We start from the raw sequence: 20,501 nt of genomic DNA, 5'->3' as shown, positions 1-20,501 counted from the left end.
TGCCGGTGTATCTGTTTAACAGAGGTAGATTTAACAATCAACTTCTGTTGAACAGGCAGGGCCTCACAGAGGTCATAATTCAGCTGGTCTCTGCAGAGCTAGCCAAATTTTGATTCATCTATGCCCAGCTTTAGACTTACCATACACTATACAATCCGACTGTGCAACCTTCTTTAGATCTACAAACAACTATGTAGTACAAGGACCTGCCTGATTGGATACAAATTAATTAGATAGATTAGGTAGATCCTCATATTACATAGGATTGGCAAATATATCGTTTTGCAAAGATTGTATGGCCAGATTGTAACATAAAAGGTGAGCCTAAGGCTCCATTCACACCAATGCTTTTTTCATGCTTTTTGCAGAAACGCAGGACATTTTTCTTAACATGGGTTCCTATGGAACACGTTAAGAGCAATGCATTTTTGTACCGTTTTTTGGAAAAGGGCCAGGGACTTTTGTAAACGCAAAACATGCTTTTTTTGCGTTCTTGGTTTAATAGACTTCAATAGAGAAGCTGCAGAAAAGCATGCAGTGTGTTTTTACCATGTTTAATGCAATCGCAGCAAGAACATGGCAAAAAAAAAAAAAACGCTCAAAAGCAAACTGCATAGATGTAAATGGAGCCTTAAGATCAGATTATCGGATGAATTTTTGTCCGTTTTTTGTTGCAGGCTAGTCTCATATGGAAAGTGAAGAGGTTACTTTCATATGAAAATTCTCGAACGACAGGATTCAAAACGTCGAATTAATGTCATGTGTTGAATTGTTTTGTATGTATTCTTTCATTTCTGAGCATGCCTAGTCTTGCTCTTATGATTTTTTTCAGACGAAAACTGTACTAATTAAATAAAAATCGGACGTTGTGTTCACGCACGATAAAAAGGTTATAGTCTGCACATCCAGTTTTTGTCTTAGGAAATTTGTAATCGGCTGTCGAAAACACTATACTATCGATCCCAAAATTGGCAGATCGTTTGTCGGATGAAATTTTCATTCCGATTTTCTTATGTGTACGGGCCTTTAAGGGCCATACACACTATAAGATTTTCTGAAGACTTTTTCCTTCAGATTTACCTTTTCTATGTAGTGCAAGGGCCTGCCAGATTGCATACAAATTGAAAGTGTTTAGGTTTGACCTCATATTATAGGGTTTTGGTAAATCTAAAGGAAAACGTCTTCAGAAAATCTTATAGTGTGTATGGCCCATTAGTCTGCAGAAACGCAGCTACACACACACACTAAAGAAGAGTGTCCCTTGTGCTGGTAGCTGCTATGGTCAAATAAAATCTGAAGTCCTCTGCCCCGCAGTGGCGGCTGGTGCTCAAAATGTTTTTTTTGGGGGGGGGGGGGGGGGGCGCAAACAGAAAAATGTAATAGGCATTGCTTTGCGCCAAAAAACTCTGTCATTCAATGCAGAATGACCAGTGTGCCTCCATTCAATGCAGAGATATCAGTGTGCCCCCTTTCAATGCAGAGAGATCAGTGTGCCCCCATTCAATGCAGAATGACCAGCATAGTGTAGCGTGCTGTGCCCCCCCCCCCTCCCCCTGAGACCAGTGCAATTACCTGCAGCGGTGGCTTCTCCTCAGTCCCCCGGCGTGTGACAATAGCAAATTTTCATTCGCTATTGTCACACAATGGGTGGGCTCAGGGTGCACAGCTCTGCGCCCCGGGTCCACCCTTTACTGAAGCCTATTAATCAGGTGACTCAGAAAAAAAAAAAAACCCCATTGAACTCCATGCGTCCGGCGCCCCGCATGTAGATTAGGGGGCCGGATTCATGGATAGGGGGGGCGGCGCCCCTGCACCCCCAACACACCAGCCGCCACTGCTGCCCCGGCTACCCCCAGGCCATTTTTTGCGATACTGCGTTACTTAAACGGACAATTGCGCGGTCGTGCGACGCTGTACCCAAATAAAATGAATGTCCTTTTTTTCCCCACAAATGGAGCTTTCTTTTGGTGGCATTTCACCTCTGCGATTATTTTTTGCGCTATAAACAAAAATAGCGACAATTCTGAAAAAAAAAAAAAAACATTACCTTTCACATTCTGCTATAGAACATTCCCAAAAAAAAAAAAAAAAAAAAAAAAAAAAAAAAAAAAAAAAAAAAAATCGCAATAAGCGTATTTTAAATGGTTTGCGCAAAAGTTATTGCGTCTACCAACTACGGGAAAGATTTATGTCATTTTTATGTCGGCAATGTGCGATTTTTAGCAGGACTGCGACATTGCAGCGGACAGATCGGACCCCTAACTGACATTTTTGTGGGGGGACCAGTGACATTACTACAGGAGAGGCTGCCTGCTGCAGTATAACTGCAGTGGGCGGTCCTTAAGTGGTTAAAAGAAAACAGCAGCTCTCTGATACCTGTATCACAGGGATTACATGTTGATTTGTTTCATTGCTATACATAAACATTTTTTTTTACAAATCATCCTACATAGGTTTTACTTGTTTATCTGCAGCCCTCTCCTCCCTACACCCTTTCAAAAGGGCAGAATTGTGTAAAAATCTCTCTCCATCTATTAGTATCACAGAGGAGAGAGCAGAGAGTCTGCAGTTACAGTATTTGAGAGCTGATTGGAGGAAAGGAAACCCCCCCCCCCCCCATACAGCAGAAGAACTGTGTTATAAATAGACAAGTTGCATGCTGAGCTCTCTCCACCCTCCCCCCTCCCCCTGCACAAATTGTATCTCTTGTGTTGTATGATTTCTGCTGATAACAGAGGAAGGAAGCACCAACACTTAGAGCTTTGAAGACTGATGACTGAGGTAAACAACCCCTTTTAGCAAAGTTTTCCCTTAACAATAAATTGGGGGTTTATTTGGAGAGTGCAAAATCTGGTGCAGCACCAAACCAATCAGTTTCCAGGGTTTTTTTTTTTTTTTTGCCAAAGCTTAAGGCCCCTTTCACACATACGGTCCATGAAAAACGGACATCAATGCATCTCTATGTAAAAACGGATGACAACCGTTAACATCCGTTTTCATCCACTTCCGTCAATGTCCGTTTTTTGGAACGGATGAATGCCCTATTTTACATCCGTCAGAAAAAAAAAAACGGATGTAAACGGACAAACGGATGGATAGTGGATGTAAAAAAAAAAAAAAGAAGGATGAAAAAAGAACGGATAAAAAAAAAAAAAAAAAAAACGGGTGAAAAACTGATACATTTTGACGTGACTGAACTGATGAACTGAAAGTACCGTATGTGTGAAAGGGGCCTTAATAGGTTGTAAACTCTTTAAAAAAAAAAAAAAAACAACAATAAAAGAAACCCTGCATCGCATACTAGCTCATTATGTACTACTTACCTTAGAACAAAGCCCCCGCAGTTTCGCTCACACACCGCTGTCACTGCTGACATTTTCCCTGGCCCGTGGGCTCCAGTGCAGTGATTGGCCGGACTTGCGATGAGGTCACTCTCGCGCATGCACGCGGGAACCGCCCGTTCAAGGCACAGGGCTCGGAAGGAACGGCACCCGCGCCCATTCCTACAGAGCGCATGCGCCAATGATGTCACTGGCTGCATGTCATGTAAATATCTCCTAAACGGTACTAACTATAGGTAAGCTTTATTATAGGCTTACCTATAGGTAAATGTTTGCAGAGGAAGTTTATTTCCTCTTTTACTGAACAAGCCAAATATAGAAGCTGCTTGGCTACTGTGTACAGCTGCACCAGATTTTGCACTCAAGTAAATCAACCCCATTTTTTTTTTTTTTTTTACTATGGCATCCTTATCAATCAAAAGATACATTGCTTATTTAAACAATGAAATGCTGGGGTTCAACTTATCAGCAGTCTATTTTCAGCTACAATTATGGTTTTATTTAGTGTAATATTTTCCCTGACTTTGAAGCACTTACCTTCTTTAACAACTCCCGTTTTTGCAGCCGGCGAGTTCTCCACTAATTGTTTTATAAACACTCCTTCGTCATTCTGGTCTAGGGTCAGGCCCATAGACCCGCTACCTTTCCAGTTGGGTAGCAAAACTTCTCGTGTATCCTCCTCCTCCATCTTTAAAAAAAAAAAAAAAAAAAAAAAAGGAACATAGCTTTAGCACTAAGAATACAATAACATGTATACAAGTGTCATCTTTATGCACCCATCAACATCTATGAGCTCTAGCATCAGAACAAAACTACTCTACACTACAAGCCCATTCACACAATCATTCAACAGGTCTGGCATCTGCTAAAGCTGGGATAAATGGGTGGCCAGGAGGGGGGCTCAGCATGCAGTCTTGGGTGCTCCCCTCCTGCCTTTGCATCTTTCAGCACCCTTTGTTGCAGTCTCTAAAATAGAAAAAAAAAAAACACAGACCCAGAACAGCAAAAAGGAAAATACATTCTAAAAAATAGGCGACTTTAAAAACGGCATTGTACGGAGACTAAGGACACCGTTGAATAAAACCATATTTATTACATCCCCTTAAAAGAAACAAATTAATACACAACCACCACATACGAGTTACAAACATATAACACATAAAAAAGCACACATAACAGCAGTACAAATGCATAAATGAACTAGATGCTAATATCACCCACTGGTCTGCGTTGACGCGTTTCACAGTGCAAAAATTGCTTCATCAGGACACTGCGGAAGCATCTAAAAAGCTGAACATTTTAACAGTACAAAACATCTCCGTTCTTTACCCACTTCCCACCCAAGGAGGTCACATGATGTCCTAAACTTTGAGTGGAGATGCCTGCAACAGCCTGCTGGCAATTTTCTGCACAGTAAAAACAATCATAGCAGCTGTTCAGCCATTTGATTGTTTTTTACAGGTGGCGAGAGGGGACGTCCCCCCCTCCCTTTCGTGCTTCTTCTGACTTGCCTGTGTGATTTTCGAGCCAGAGAATTAATCGGCGGGCGGTGGCCATTTACTAGAGCTGACTGAGGACCAGATGGTCCCTGGTCATCTCTATGACCTTGGGAGGCTAGGCACGACATTATGGTGTCATATCTGGTCTCGGCTGTAAACACTGCCATTTTTTTGCCTGAGATTGCTTCTTTTTTTGTTTGATCTCAGACTTTTCAGTCTAAAAGGAGAGATATGGGGTCTTACAGACTCCAGATCCCTCTGTGAAGAGGACCTGTGATGCCCTATACCCATTACAAGGGATGTTTACATTCCTTGCAATAGAAATAAAAGTGATCAAAAAAAAATTTAAAAAAAAGGGAAAAGTGTAAAAATCAAAAAATTAAAAATAAAACAAAATAAAAAAAAAAAAAAAGTTTAAAGCGCCCAGAGTGTGCACAATTTTCAAGCGTGACATGTTGGTATCTATTTACTCAGCATAACATCTTCAAATTACACAAAAAAAAAAAAAAAAAAATTGTTTTTTTTTCATTTTCTATTTTTTCCCCCCAAAAATTGTATGCGTTATATGTCTGTAACGTGTGGTGGTTGTTTATTACTCCACCATTTCTTTTAAATGGGATATAATAAAGTTTTATTCAACTGTGTCATTAGTCTCAGTACAATGCCTTCAAGGTCCCCTACTTTTTGGAAAGGAATTTGCTTTGTTGTTTTGGTAGAATTTGGGATGTTGCATCGCATGCCCCCTTCCCTGAGATATGGTAATATTTTTTGTTATTATCAAATGCTAGTCAAAAGCCCATACATAGATGTTCCTCTGCAGAGAACGCTCCAAATTGAGTTTATGTTAATAAACTTTCACAATAGAACATGCAGGCTACTAATCATGTGATAAGCGTTGTATCTGACAGCGGTCCTAATACATTTGAGAAGCAAAAAGTATGGCTTCTAATCATGTGATCACTAAAACAACAATGATCACATGGCAATGTTTACAAATAAGCTAACTGTCATTGGGCCTCACACGGAGGGAGGCATTTGACAGTCAGCAAGCTAGGGCTCTTTCACACGGCCATTCCGTATGCCAATATATCATCCCATCCGTTTGCGGGTGATATATACGGACATAATGCATGTCAATGGGATTGCGGATGTCAGCGGATGACCATCCACTGACATCCGATTTGTGTCCTTTCAGTTCTTTTCCGTTTTTTGGAACGGAACAGAACCCTAATTTTCTTCCGTTAAAAAAACGGATGCAAAATCGGATGTCAGCAGTGTCATCCGCTGACATCCGCAATCCCCATAGACATACATTATGTCCGTATATCATCTGCAAACGGATGAGATGATATGCGGACATACGGACCAGATGACACAAGTGTCATCCGTGTCCGTGAAAAAAAAAAAAAAAAAGTGCCGCAGCGGAAGATGAAATCGGAGCGGCCGTGTGAAAGAGCCCTTACAGCTTTTAAAGTGAAGTGTAAACTTGGGGAAAAACACAAAAATAAAAAAAAATGTGTGAACAGGATATTTTTCAAAACACTGTATAAAAAAAAATCATATATGCCCTTAAAAAAGGGGCAGCACTTTTTAGGTTTGCATTTCACTTTGATAGCTAGAGTTTGCTGACTGTCAAGTCAAAGTCCATCGCTCAGGGTGAGGCCCAATGAGACCCCACTAGTCTTGGCTTTTAGGCATCGATGATTATTTAGTTTTGGATATAATTTGAAGTTAGAACCTCGGTTACAATTTTTTTTTTTTTTTACTGTATTGTCATCTAGGATTCTCTAGTACATGCTTTATTTTGGTGATTATTGCTTCTGATACAGAAATGGATAGGAAAGGTCAAAAGTTTCCTATCCTGATTCTTCTGCATTCAGCAGAGGGAAGCTGAAGGAAGTTGAAGCTCCCTTAACTGCAGCAGCTCCTAAACTCTGCTAAAGGCTTGTTTGTGCATTGATACATTGGATTTTATGGAGTAGAGTTTAGGAGCTTTGGCAAAAAAACACCAAAATCTCCTAAACTCAAGTTTAGGAGCTGCTAGTATACATCAAGCCATAGGCCCCTTTTACCTGGGCTGTCCTATCAGGTCCACCTGTCAAGTTTTGCAGGGGGACCTGATCGGACCTTGCACTCTCCTCTATGGAGCAGCGGATGACAGTGGACACATGTCCGCTGACATCTGCCGCTATCCGATCCAGTCCTGCGCGCAAAATCCAGATGGATGGTGGTCCTATTTTCCATCTGTCTGGCGGATTGGATAACAACTGTCTGTTTTCACCCCATTTCGCATAGAAAAGAGGGGGACACTCAGTCTTTGCTCTACACAGGGAGCGGAGATGGACCTGTCATCCGCCTGCTCAGCGGTGATCAGTGAAGCGATCCCTCACTGAGCAAGCGGAGTCCGCCAAACGGAGGCACCCGTGTGAAAGGGGCCTAAGGGAGAATTCCATATTAGGGGGAACTGCTCAAAGATACTGATCTAAGCAGGAACCATATTTCGATAAGTATGTGGGCTCGACAGAAGTCAATGGTTTAATTGACTTCTCTCAAAGAGACATGTTGGAAAATGTTCCATTGATGCTTCAATCCCCCTTGTTTGCGTGGATGAATTCATCTGTTTAAAAAAAAAGGAATTTTTGAAATTGATGACAGCAACACATCTCAAAAAAGTTTGGACTGTGCCATGTTTACTACAGTGTAGCATCCTCTCTTTTTAATACTCTGTACTGAAAAGGCCAGTTGCTGACGTTTTGGGAAAGGAATGTTGTCCCATTCTTGCCTGAGATAGGAATCTAAATGCTCAACAGTCTTCGTTGTATTTTTTGTTTCAAATACACCAAATATTTTCAATTAGTGAAAGGTCTGGACTGCAGGCAGGCCAGGTAAAGTGGAACTTGGAACTTCACTCTCCCAATCAATATTAATTATTTTTAATCCTCATGTTGAAAGCATTATTAGTAAATCGATAGGAAAGTATATCATTTACTTGTTTTAAACGTTTTTTTTCTTTGTATTTCTGCAGTAACCTTTTGATTTCTTGCTTAGGAAAATTATGTCATACATCCCAGGAGTCTTCAGTAGAGAAGGAGGGGTTTTCTCAGCTAAGCACACTATCCTACATGTATGCTTGATCTAAGAGCAGATGGATTCCAGGACGTAAATGCGACATGAATCATTTGTCTTTTCTCAAGATGGCCATTGCCGGGAATGCTGGGGGGTGCTTTTCAAAGTGATTTCTCAACAAAATAAAGCATAAAGACATGAATGGATAGGGAAATTTGCACTGATTAAAAATTAATTAGGCCCCTGGACTCTTCTAAGAAGCCATGCGGTTGTCAAAGATGCAGTATGTGCTTTAGCATTGTCCTGCTGAACTTTGCAAGTCTTCCATTAAAAAAAGATGCTGTCTGGATGAGAGCATATGCTTCTCTAAAACCTGCATATACTGTAAACTGCAACACTGAAGGTGTTTTCCAGATATGTAAGCTGCCCATTCCATACGTCCTAATGCACACCCATACTATCAGAGATGCAGGGTTTTTAACTGAGCACTAACAAGCTGGAAGGCACTTGTCCTTTTTAGTCTGGAGGACGCGGCATTCACGGTTGCCAAAAAGAATGTCAAATTTCAATAAGTCCGACCACAGAACATTTCTACATTGCAACAGACCATTTTAAATGAGCTTTGACCCAGAAAAGCAGGGTTTCTGGATCATGTTCAGCTATGGATTCTTTTTTTGCATGATAGTGTTTTAACTTTCACGTGTTGTGTTCACAGACCATGATTCAGCAGTATTTCTGAGCCCATGAAGGGGTGTCCATCACAGAATTATGCCTATTTAAAAAACAGTTCTGTCTAAGTCCCGGTTCACACTTCTGCGATGCGGGAACGCTGCGAATATTCAGCGTGTTCCCGCATCGCATCCGCACCTCTGGCAGATCACACTGCCATATGCGATACGCAGGGGGTGTCAATTAAAAGTTAACGATACCCCCAGTTGAGATCGCATATCGCAGTGCACCACCATGCGATCCGATTCTGCTGCGGATAAAAACAAAAGGGTCATGTGCGTGTTAAGTGCGGATGCGTTGCGAATTCAGCCATACAAACAGTATGGCTGAAATTTGCACCGCACAGAGAACGCATGTAATTTAGGAGCAGTGCGCACCAAATTACATGTGATCTTTGTGATCGCACTAATGTGAACCGGACCCAAGGGTCCGAAGATGATGGGCATGCATGTTGTGTTTCGGCCTTGTCCCTTGCGCACAGGGATTTCCCCAGATTCTTGGAATATTTTGATGATATATTTAAATTCTTTCCAATTTTACATTGAGGAAAACTATTCTGAAATGATTCCACAATTTTTAGACTCAGCTTTTCACAGATTAGTGAACCTCTGCCCAGCTTTACTTCTGAGACACTCTTTGACTCTCCAAGTTGCTCTTTATATACTCAATCATATTCCTGACCTGTTGCCATTTAAAGCGTTTGTTACCCCAACACTTCATATTCCTGATATGTGCCTGCTGTAACATGTACTTATAGGAGAAAGGATCCTGTTCTCTTTATAATCGCTTCCTTTGTGTGAAATCTCTGGTGTTCCTGCCAGTCCCTCTGCTTTCCTATTAAAAATTGACCACACTAAGCAAGAGAACACAGTGTGGCCAGTTCTCTAGCTGTGCTGGGAACTCAGCCTGCTCTCCTCCAATAATCAGACTTATCCTGACACACCTCCGCTGCACAGCCCTTCACTGGGAAGCTCAGTGTACTGTTGCTGCTTCTACCCCCATGCTCTTATGCAGCTGAGAACAGAGAGAATGGGATCACTTATAAAAATAAGGGAAAAAAGGTATTAATGATATATATATATATATATATATATATATATATATATATATATATATATATATATATATATATATATATATATATATATATATATATATATTATATATATTTTTTTATTTCTTAAATATCTCTACACAAAATGTTTTGCCTTTCATTTATAATTTTTATAATTTTGAACTGAATGGATTGTTTTACAAGGTGATCATTTACAATAACTTTAACCCAATTAGTTGCAAAATGTCCTTCCAGCTCTTCCTTTTCCAGCTTTTTCTAGCCCTAATTTTCCTTTTTCCACCTCCCAATTTTTGGAGATGTGTTGCTGCCATCAATTTAAAAAATAACCTTATTTTTCTTTCTTTCTTTAAAATGGTAAATTTTCTCAGTTTAAACTTTTTTTTTCAGATTATGAACAAAATATGATTTTATTAGAATTACAAATCATTGCATTCTGTTTTTATTTAGATTTTACACAATGTCTCAACTTTTTTGGAACTGGGGTGATCGATAAATAGAGTGATCGATCGTACTACATTCAACTGCTTTCTTTGAAATATTGGAAAACACGCACTACTAAAGTTCTCTACTGCTTCATGTTATTTAGATGTATCAAGTCATATATTACAATGTTCCCAGCATAAATGTTATATCAAGTGTGCAAAAAAGTATAAAGCAGTGAAATAAATGGCACTACGCAATAACAAAAACAGTACCATAGTCAGCCAGCAGAGGGAGCACCAAGCACAAAAATCCACAGTAGAGGCTACATATATACACAGACACATGGCACAGCCACATGTGCAAGCTATTTAAGATACAAAATGGAGGCTAGCAGGCTGAGTCATACCTAACAATTTTGTGAACAACAGAGGGTTTGTGTCAAGGAAATAGTGTTAGCTAGAACATTAGTTCTAATATGAATGTTAAATTACTTTTAAAGAAATAGTATTTGTTTACAACACTAAAAAGGTAAAATGTTTAAAAAACACAAGAACTTCTGATTTAACCCCTTTTGGGAAGATCGCCACTCAAAATTATTTTTCACCAGCATGAAAAGTACATCAGCTCATTGCCACAGTGCCTACGGATCACAAGCGGTTTTGTTTTAGGGATCAGCCATATCTTGGCACACGGACTATAAGGATTTGGCTGAGGATACCTTTAAGGGGAGGGGTCAATAAATGTTCTGATTGAATTGGTAAAAGAAAAAAAAAAAAGAAAATAAATAATGTTTATTGTTCCAAAGGGTTATGCATCATATTGGCACACATGCAGTGCTGAAAATTGAAATCAAAGATAGATAAAAAGTCCAATAGTGGTAAAGACAAAATCTTCCACCCGGGTGTAATGGCCGTACAATAGTGAACCCGATCCTCCACCGTCACCACACACACCGACTCTTACCCTAATGTATGGACCATCGTTCCCAGGGCCATCTTACCGAATGGGCATGCTGGGCAGTTGCCCGGGGGCCCCACCTGCCCAGCAACCCAGCCAAGCGTTAGTCCCGATTCCCGTATGCATCCCACCGGCAAATTTAGCAGGTCAGCCCTGCGCTGCTGTCAGGCCACTTGGGCCATGGACGGGGAGCCCACAACTGCAGAAATGCCTGTCCGCCTCCACGGGAACAGGCACACACAGAACAGTTGAGTCTGACTCCCGTCTGTGTGTGTGTTCACCGGACCCAGCCGTCCAACTTGGAAGCTGTCATTAACCTGGCACTGCTGTACCAATAAATATCGCCTTATTGATAATTTTAATTTTTTTATCGCCAGTGATTGTGTAGGGGGGGCCCCAGTGCACTGCATTGCCCGGGGCCCTTTAATGCTCTTAAGATGGCACTGATCGTTCCCACAATGGTCAAGCAGCGCAGTGGGTGATTTAGAAGGATCACTCAGCCTTATAATCCCAGAGTGGTCTTCTATCCAAATCCCTCACGTATATCCACAGTATACCATGCATGTGAAGAATGGATCAAGGAGAGAGGCTCATAGTGTAGTATATTCTTGCGGATTTATTTAAGCCAATAAAATAACACTCACCAAATGGCAGGTAAAACACACATGTTATACAGTAGATAGTCTTGTTTCAAACCAACAAAATGTCGACCTCCGGATGCGATGACCTGACGAAAGGCTAGTTCCTTGCGTCACATTGTTACGTCCGTAGGCGGCCATTTTGTTGGTTTGAAAGAATATCCACTGTTTTACACGTGTGATTTACCTGCCATTTAGTGAGTGTTATTTTATTGGCTTAAATAAATCAGCAAGAATATACTACACTATGAGCCTCTCTCCTTGATCCATTCTTCACATACATGGTATACTGTGGATATACGTGAGAGATTTGTATACAAGACTACTCCTGGATTAGAAGGCTTGAGTGATCCTTCTAAGTCACCTACTGCGCTGCTTGACCATTGTGGGAACGATGGTCCATACATTAGGGTAAGAGTCAGTGTGTGTGGTGACGGTGGAGGATCGGGTTCATATTGTACAGCCATTACACCCGGATGGAAGATTTTGTCTTAACCACTATTGGACTGCTTTTTCATTGGACTTTTTATCAATCTTTGATTTAAATTTTCAGCGCATTTTATGCATTAAGATAAAAAACCTTGTGTGTGCAGCAGCTTCAGTCAGGTCCTTACTGCGCATGTGTGAAGCGCGCTGCGGTTTGCCAATAGCCTGGAGGCGGAAGGAAGGAGGAGGGAAAAGGAGGGGGGCGAATTTCCGGCAGACATCGCCCATTGCCGCGGGGAGGTCACCAGAAGTGGGTACAGGTATCTGCCAAAAACTGGTACCCGCTCTCCCTGAAAGGTGCCAAAATGTGGCAGTGGAGGGTGGAGGGAGGAAGCAAACAAGCGGAGCTTCCTCATTTTGGGTGGAGCTCTGCTTTAAGAGGGAATCTTGATGGATTTGTAAGTAATAAGCACTATTACTTGGGCAATAAGTGAGGCCCAATTTTTTTTTTTTCCCAGATCACACTTTATACTTGGAAATAAAAATTGTATTACAATTGTAAGTACATCAAGATAAAATGGAAGTGTTACCTTGGCTTGTTGCGAAAGTTACTTTCTACAAGATCTTGCTGGCTCGTTCTGCACGGATGTTTGCATGAGGACTGTAAGACAGAAGAAGGAAAAAATAAAGTCACAATAAACTCAAGAATCCTTGTGATAACAGCTTTCAATGTGACAAGATTGACATTGTGCATGTATTTAGGGAAATGTTTTAATGCTAGGATATACAATGAAATCCTCAAATATTCTGCATACACACCAACACACACACACAGACAGACACATACAGAAGGGTGTGGGCTTTTATAAAACGTGGATATCCATAAAAGCCATGTGATATTAAACAAACCTCCCTGTGTAAATATTATACAATTGAAGACAGCGTCTCCCTCTCCCATGACTCTGGCCACAGATCAACCAACCATGAGACCCAAATTAACCAGACACTAGAGCTCTGTATCAAGACAACCTGAATCTGCCCTCCCCTAAATCCTGAAACAAATGGATTAAAATGCTTGATGCGCAAAAGCTTGTCACCAGTTTAAACCTGGAGAGTGAAAAGATAAAAAGCGGACACCCTTAACCACTTAAGCCCCGGAAGATTTTACCCCCATTCCGACCAGGGGGTATTTTGCGATTCGGCACTGCGTGACTTTAACGGACAATTGCGCGGTCGTGCGACGCTGTACCTAAACGAATTTGGCGTCCTTTTTTTCCCACAAACAGAGCTTTCTTTTGGTGGTATTTGATCACCTGTGCGATTTTTTGATCACGCGCTATAAACAAAAAAAAGCGTCAATTTTGCAAAAATAGCAATATTTTTCACATTTTTTTATATGAAATCCCCCCCCCCCCAAAAAAATGTAAAAATCAAAATTTTTTAAAATTTTCGGCCAATTTGTTTTATGCTACCTATGTTTGGTAAAAAAAAAAAAAAATCGCAAAAAGCGTATTTTGATTGGTTTGCGCAAAAGTTATCGCGTTTACTAACAAAGGGAAAGATTTTTGTCATTTTTGTTGTTTTTTTTTTTTAACGCGTAATGGCGGCGATCTGCGATTTTTTTTGCGGTACTGCGACATTGCGGCGGACAGATCGGACCCTTGACTGACATTTTTGACACTTTTGGGGTTACCAGTGACATTTCTACAGTAACTTTATTTGGGAGGGAGGGGCTGTGTGTGTCCCTAGGGGCGTGCTTTCTACTGTGATTGGCTGTGGCTTCAGCTGTAAGGACACTGATCAACGGATCTACATAGTAGATCCATGTGATCAGTGTCTTTGCAGCGAGGAGAATGACAGGTGGCTTGTTTACACAAGCTGCTTGACATTCTCCCTCTCCCCCGCCGATCGCCGAGTGGCCGGCGGACATCGGGTCCGCTGGTCACACGCGCGGTGGGGGGGTCCGTGACCACGCGGGAGCGTGCCTCCGGGGGCGCGCGCTCGCTCCCTAGACCCTGACAAGCAAGCAAAGTAGCCCTACGTTAGTTTGCCTGTGAGGGGCTGACCGCCGACGTAGATAGTCGTGCGGCGGTCGGCAAGTGGTTAAAAGATGAACTAAGTCTTCCCTTGCATAGGGGCTGTGCTCATAACAAAAGCATTAACTGCTCATTTATGTCCAACGGAACTGGGTAAAACAGTTTTACTTACCTGATCCTCCCTCAGGCTAACCTGTGCTGCTAGACTGGTTCCTGCAGCTTCTCCTCCCCTAGGCTCCAGCAGTCTAATGACCTCTGAGGTAGTTCTGCATTGGACATGAGGACGCCAAGGGACAACCCATTTATCAAAACGTAAGTGGGGTACACACTAGTAGAAAATCTGCCGAAAATTCCCGCCCGATGTGAAATCGTCCGATTTTCGCCTAGTTTGTACACAACTTTCAGCAGCCGATGACGACATTTTCAACGAAAAAAAACGGAGGGACAAACACCAAAATTTTTTTCGTCCGTCCCCAGACAACCGATTTTTGTTTAATGTGTATGCAGTACGTCCGTGAAAAATCGGATACGAAAGACCGCGCATGATCTGAAGTTGCTGACAACCCGGAAGTCTAGGAACAAATGTCCCAAAAAAAAAAAAAAGAAAAAAAAAAAAAAAATCGGACGAGAAATTTCGTGAACATTTATGCACTGTCGACTAAAATCGGTAATGAACGCTGAGAAGACAGAGAAAAAGCGGAGGATATTTCGTCCGATTTTCGTCAAGTGTGTACGGCCCTTTAGGAGGCAGAGGATCAGGTAAGTTAAAGTGCTTTTCCTGTCCCCTAGATAGGAACAACTAGTTAACCCTTGCAATGTGTGAGGTCAGCCCCACTACGAGGAAGGACTTTTACCTTTCCTGGAGTTGAAACTTATACCAAACCACCCAAGTCGCAAGAAATGGGGGGGTTTATCACCTGCTTAATAATAATAGGCATTTGGAATGTTTGCCATGCCATTCCACTGTGTGTTGCTGTATTTCTCAGAAGAAACAGTACAACGAGTTGGAACCCCAAGTGGAAGTGCATGAGGATGTTGATGCCCAACACACACCTCAGTCTGTCTCAGGCTACTTTGCAGTCTAAAGCCTCAATCTTCTCTCTAATTTAAACCAATCAAGTTGGTTACACTGGTAAACATAAAATGTATTTCTTACAAGCACAAAAATCTATACAAAATAGTTTGAGATTTATTTTTGTAGAGATGGTTAGACAACCTTTAAGCGAATTTACCTCCAAAACTCCCTTTACCCCTCTAGAGTGTGCCTCAGCATTAGTTTTTAATCTTCCTGTACAAAGAACCACTTTTATTACTTCCTATGACATTACTAGACTTCTTGCAGTGGACTAGGAGCAGAACTGCCATCTTCCAAATGCCCTTTCCCTGCACACAGTGTGTATCCAGGCTTTCGGGAGTTAGGGCAGCATTTTAATTTTGCCCTGACATACAGTTTAAGTCTAAAAGAACACATCTCCTGAAGTGTTCCGTAACAGTCAAATAAAAATTTATGGAGGAAACGCTTGCAATGAAGATAAAAAAGATTAAATTCCTACCAATATTTTGATACAATGATCCTAGCCAGTTTGAGGGGCAGTTTACACCACAAGCAGTCCAGTGTGTTATTTTCTGCATAAAAAGTAGGTTATATGGTTTCCAATAGCATAGCATACCAGTGCAGTCAGTTCCAGAAAAAAAAAAAAAAAAAAAAAAAAAAAACAGAACATGCTGCATTATTCCCTGCACTGGACTGTACTAGAACGCAGTAAAATGCATCAAAAAATACACCAGACCAAAAAAAAAAAGAAGAAGAAGGAGAAAAGCATTAGAATGTATCCAAAAATGCATAAAAAAATGCACCGGACCAAGGTACAGTGAAGAAAAAAATAAAAAATAAAATAAAAAAAGCATTGAAATGTGTACGAAAACGCATCAAGCCAGCATACATAAACCGCATCCAGAAGGGATCTGGAGTGCGTTTTTGTGGTGTGAACCATCCCCAAGGCCTTTCCGAATAAATTATGGGGGACTCCTATCATTGCTGCCCAGGCCTCCTCCACTGCCAGTGAAAATCCTTCCTAAAAAACTCTGCATCCCCTGATCCCTCCCTCTAGTCCAATCTTTCCACTATCCTGACAAATGAAACTAAGTAGAGCTATAAAAGGGCTATTTCTTAGTCACTAGGATTGCTTTATAATGGTGCAGTTGCCTTTTGTGATTTTCGTCCTTTTTGCACACACCTACTGGCGAGCATATATCCATTTTTTTAGGTTACCGAACAAATTTTGAAGCTTGAAAACCACTACTTGGTGCAACATTTTGAAAACAGAGACGTACCATGATAATACAGTCATGGTGCCTGCTAAAATTAGCTTCTGTTGCATCACTAAAAAGACTCATTTATGTTGATTATATAAGCACATAAGTACGACAAACATATAAAAAACTTTGCATTCCAATCCACTTTTTTCTTCTTCGGCTTCCTAAGCAGGAGGGTTGCATCCGGATGACCTCATCTCCCAAAAGGCAATTAGGGGCAGCGTGCAGACTAGGCTGCTTATGGCCATGTAGTGCTGGAGTTTTTCTTATATTTGTCTTGACAGCATAAAACTTTTCTGCATGGTCTAATGTAGGCCCATCTATGAGAGTGTGAAGGTTTTGAACTTTAGGCTTACTTTAAATTGTAATTACTTTCACCGTCTATATTAATTACAACCGATCTAAACATTAACATAAAACCCAGATCTCACAAATTTGTCAATGTTTTTGGATAATTTGGCCACACATCACAAAAGGTATAAAACAGGAGACATCAACTGTAAAAGAGGTAAGCCAATATTGGGCTGAATGGAATGAAATGAACTGAAGCCTGCCTAGAGTCTCTTCTGTTCAAGATGATCCTTTAGTGGTCATTATGTCCTACCAAATCTGATGGTAATTCAAGAAATGCCAATCAGAGAAGCAGAAGGAAGCTGCGCAGCGCCTGTTCTCCAGGCCTCAAGGTAAAGAGCCACCACCTCACCTATCCCCAGCAGACGTGGGAGAAGAGTATATGGTCCTGGGGGACATGGAGGGACCCCCTCGGAGCCGGTGGATGGGGCTCAGGCCTGCTCCGTTTGACCATGCCATGCCTTCCATGCGGCGTACCTCACACCCCTCCGAATTGGATCCTGAGCCCACACTGCAGGAAATTTTCTCTGCGGTTACCACGGGCAACGCCACTATTGAAGAGCTGGCTGGGGAGGTTAAGGGCATGAAGGTGGAACTGTCCCTGGTCCGCCAGAATATGCAAAAGCTCCGGGACCGTACCACAGCATTAGAGGGTCACGTGAGTACCTTAGAGGATGAATGGCAGCCATTACAAAGGGAAGTACAGTATCTCCACACTGTAGCCACAGCTAATACAGCCAGACTAGAAGATATGGAGAATCGCCTGTGCAGGAATAATGTGAGGGCAGTGGGGGTACCTGAGAAATCTGAAGGGAAGCATCCTGTGGCCTTTATTGAGGCATGGCTCATAAACACCTTTGGCAGAGACTCCTTCTCCCCCATGTTGGCGGTCGAGAGGGTGCATCATGTTCCCGCCAGGCCCCCTCTACCTGGGCCCCCCAGACCCTTTCTTTTCAAACTACTTAATTATAAGGATCGGGATGTAATTCTGAATAAGGCCAGAACCACAGCAGACCTTTCTGTTGATAATACCAGAATTTCCCTATACCCCAATTTTTCTGCAATGCAGAAGAAATGCCAATCAAAAGCCAGGGCAGCACAGTGGCTTTTAGATTAACATTTTTGTAAGGCAGCACTAGGGTTCCCATTTTAAATCATGAGCAGGACATTATCTGCATGGTATCTCCCTGTGCTTGCATGGGTTTCTACCCACATTCCAATACACTGTGGGAGGTTTTCTGGTTCCCTTCCAAAATTGGCCCTAGGGGGTGTGTGTGTGTGTGTGTGTGTGTGTATATGCATGCAAGATAGGAACCCTAGAATGTAAGCTCCTTGAGGGCAGGGGCTGATGTAAATGTATAGTATGTAAATAACGGTCAGTGCTATATATAAAATAAACAAAAATACTTATCAAGTTGTCAACTTTACCATGTTCCACCAAATATGAGCGGTCAGCACAGGATTCTTGTACAGACTCCATACTTCTGTCTTTACTGCTTGGGGATTATAGGCAGAAGGACCGGAAAAACATTTTACAGACTAAGGAGCACTGCTTCTCCCCTAATGAGGGACAGATGCGGACCCTAGTCACAAGTGATTATACTAAAAGCCTTCTAAAATATCATGATACTTCGAGGCAGGCAAATGACTGGAATGTGTCATTCATAGAGTCAACGATTTTTGACCTTATATATATATATAAGAATTTCATGAACCAATGGAGCATATAAAAGCATATGGGAATGGGACTATCTGCTAGAAGAACTTTAGCAGTTTAGTGGATTTCATAGCATCTTAATAGCATTGGTGCACAAAATGACTTAAAAAATTAGGTATATGTAACAATACGATTTCCAATAAATTATACAAATGGCATAAAGCTGAAAATGCTAGGAAATTGGTATTGTAATGTTTTACACACAAGGGTTTTTAACCATAAAAAACCTATTGAATACAATTTGTCCTAACTGTAAGATGTGATCTTCTGTGGAAACCAAAAAAAAAAAACAAACATTCTTGTCTCAACTACAGTCATTGCTCCATTGTACTTAAATATCTTCCTTCGAAGCATGTCTATACAGCACCCGAAATGTAGCATCCACCCAATTTAATCACCGTTCTCATAAACCAAGTAATCTTTCAAACCAATCTCAGAGTTTTCTAATATGCAGAAAAAAATACAGTTTAATGACAAAATGGAAAAGTCTTTCATTGTACAACCAAATGATATATTGTAAAAAACTAAAAAAATGTATTGGCATCTGGAGACAATTTCAAGACCCGGGCATATCTAATGGCGCTTTTCTACTGCATGGACCCGAACGGTTCGTCACGCTTTTGTGCTTTTCCACTACTGGTACGGTGTAGGAACGGTTCGGTACGGCGGCGCTTTTCCACTGCATGGAACCGAACGGTACGGCTCTCAAAAACAGTACCACCTCGATTGTGGTTCCAAGAGGTACCATACCCGGTACCATATCCCACAATCCTTTGCATGCAGTCACTACTAGCCACTGATTGGTCAGAGAATCGTCAGAGAATCGTTATCCCACCCACTTAACTTAGTACTACTTTAGTGGAAAAGCAAACCATACCGTACCGTACCGAACCGTTCCAACACCGTACCATGCGGTACCAGCAGTGGAAAAGCAAACCGAGCCAAGCAGGGCTGAGTAGAGCCGAGCCGGTCCTTGCAGTGGAAAAGTGCCATAACTGACCCATGATTTCAGTAGCAGCACAGCTAAATATTAGGCAACGTACTGCAAAAAAATAAAAAATATAAAAAATGAAGAAGGTGGTAATTGGTAAATTGTATACATGAGTAATGAGAATACATTGTTCTTCATGACATAAGTACATTTCCTTGTCAACGGTTTCCATCTTCCCGATTTTGTAGCAACCCATAAACGTTGTGTATCCACGGATACAACAGCTTCTGTAATACTTCCCCAAACTACAGATAGGAAAAAATGAAATCTGACTTCTGAGTGGACTGGATTAAGGAGGGGCTGTCAAGCAAGGAGATGTGCAGAGAGAAGGGGGTGTGTGAAAGGGGCGAGGGAATGAGAAAAAAAAAATGTTTGGCAGGAACTCCACAGCAACTTAAAAAAAAATATGGGGTTATTAAAAAAGGGAGAAGATCGAGTTTAGAAACAAAGCAAGATTGTTGTGTTCTGAGAACAGAGGAGCTTTGAGGTGCAGGAATGTAGGGAGGTCATGCAGAGACATGTAAAGGAGATTGTGTGATCTAGCAGAGCTGGTTTATCCATGTATAATGCCACATATACCTCTCCGATTACACATACAGGAGGGAGAGGAGAGAATCTGCCCTAAAACACATCTACAACAACATCTGCAGCTGAAAAACTTTATTCCTCATACCCCACACTTCAATAGAAGGAAAATATTTCTCGGATTAGAAATCCCCATTTAGATCTTTCTTGGAATTAATATTTGCCAAACCCTCAATGCTCTTAAATCAGGCCTTTAAAGCATCCAATTTTTGGGGAAAAAATAAATGTGGTTACCATGACACTAGTTTTGCCTGCTTGCAGGGTGAAAAGTTTGGCTTAAAATCTTTTTTTTTTTTTTGCACCTGAATTGGCTCAAAACCCTGGTAGTTGTAAATCATGAGCACAGAAAAA

General features: G+C 41.4%; 1 protein-coding gene across 1 annotated transcript in view; it reads right to left on the bottom strand.

Annotated features, from left to right (window-relative positions):
* Positions 1–20,501, bottom strand: part of AHNAK (AHNAK nucleoprotein) — a 102,680-nt gene that overhangs the window by 34,023 nt on the left and 48,156 nt on the right. The window contains exons 2-3 of the mRNA XM_082271026.1: positions 12,745–12,815; positions 3,879–4,029 (exon numbers count right to left, since the gene is read on the bottom strand). Of these exons, the coding sequence (XP_082127152.1) occupies positions 3,879–4,029 (151 nt within the window). The 5' untranslated portion in view covers positions 12,745–12,815. The remainder of the gene's footprint in view (positions 1–3,878; positions 4,030–12,744; positions 12,816–20,501) is intronic.

The sequence above is a fragment of the Pelophylax lessonae genome, assembly GCF_965119305.1.
Source record: "Pelophylax lessonae genome assembly, chromosome: 10".
Classification (NCBI taxonomy): domain Eukaryota; kingdom Metazoa; phylum Chordata; class Amphibia; order Anura; family Ranidae; genus Pelophylax; species Pelophylax lessonae.
This window is presented reverse-complemented; position numbering and strand designations above follow the sequence as displayed.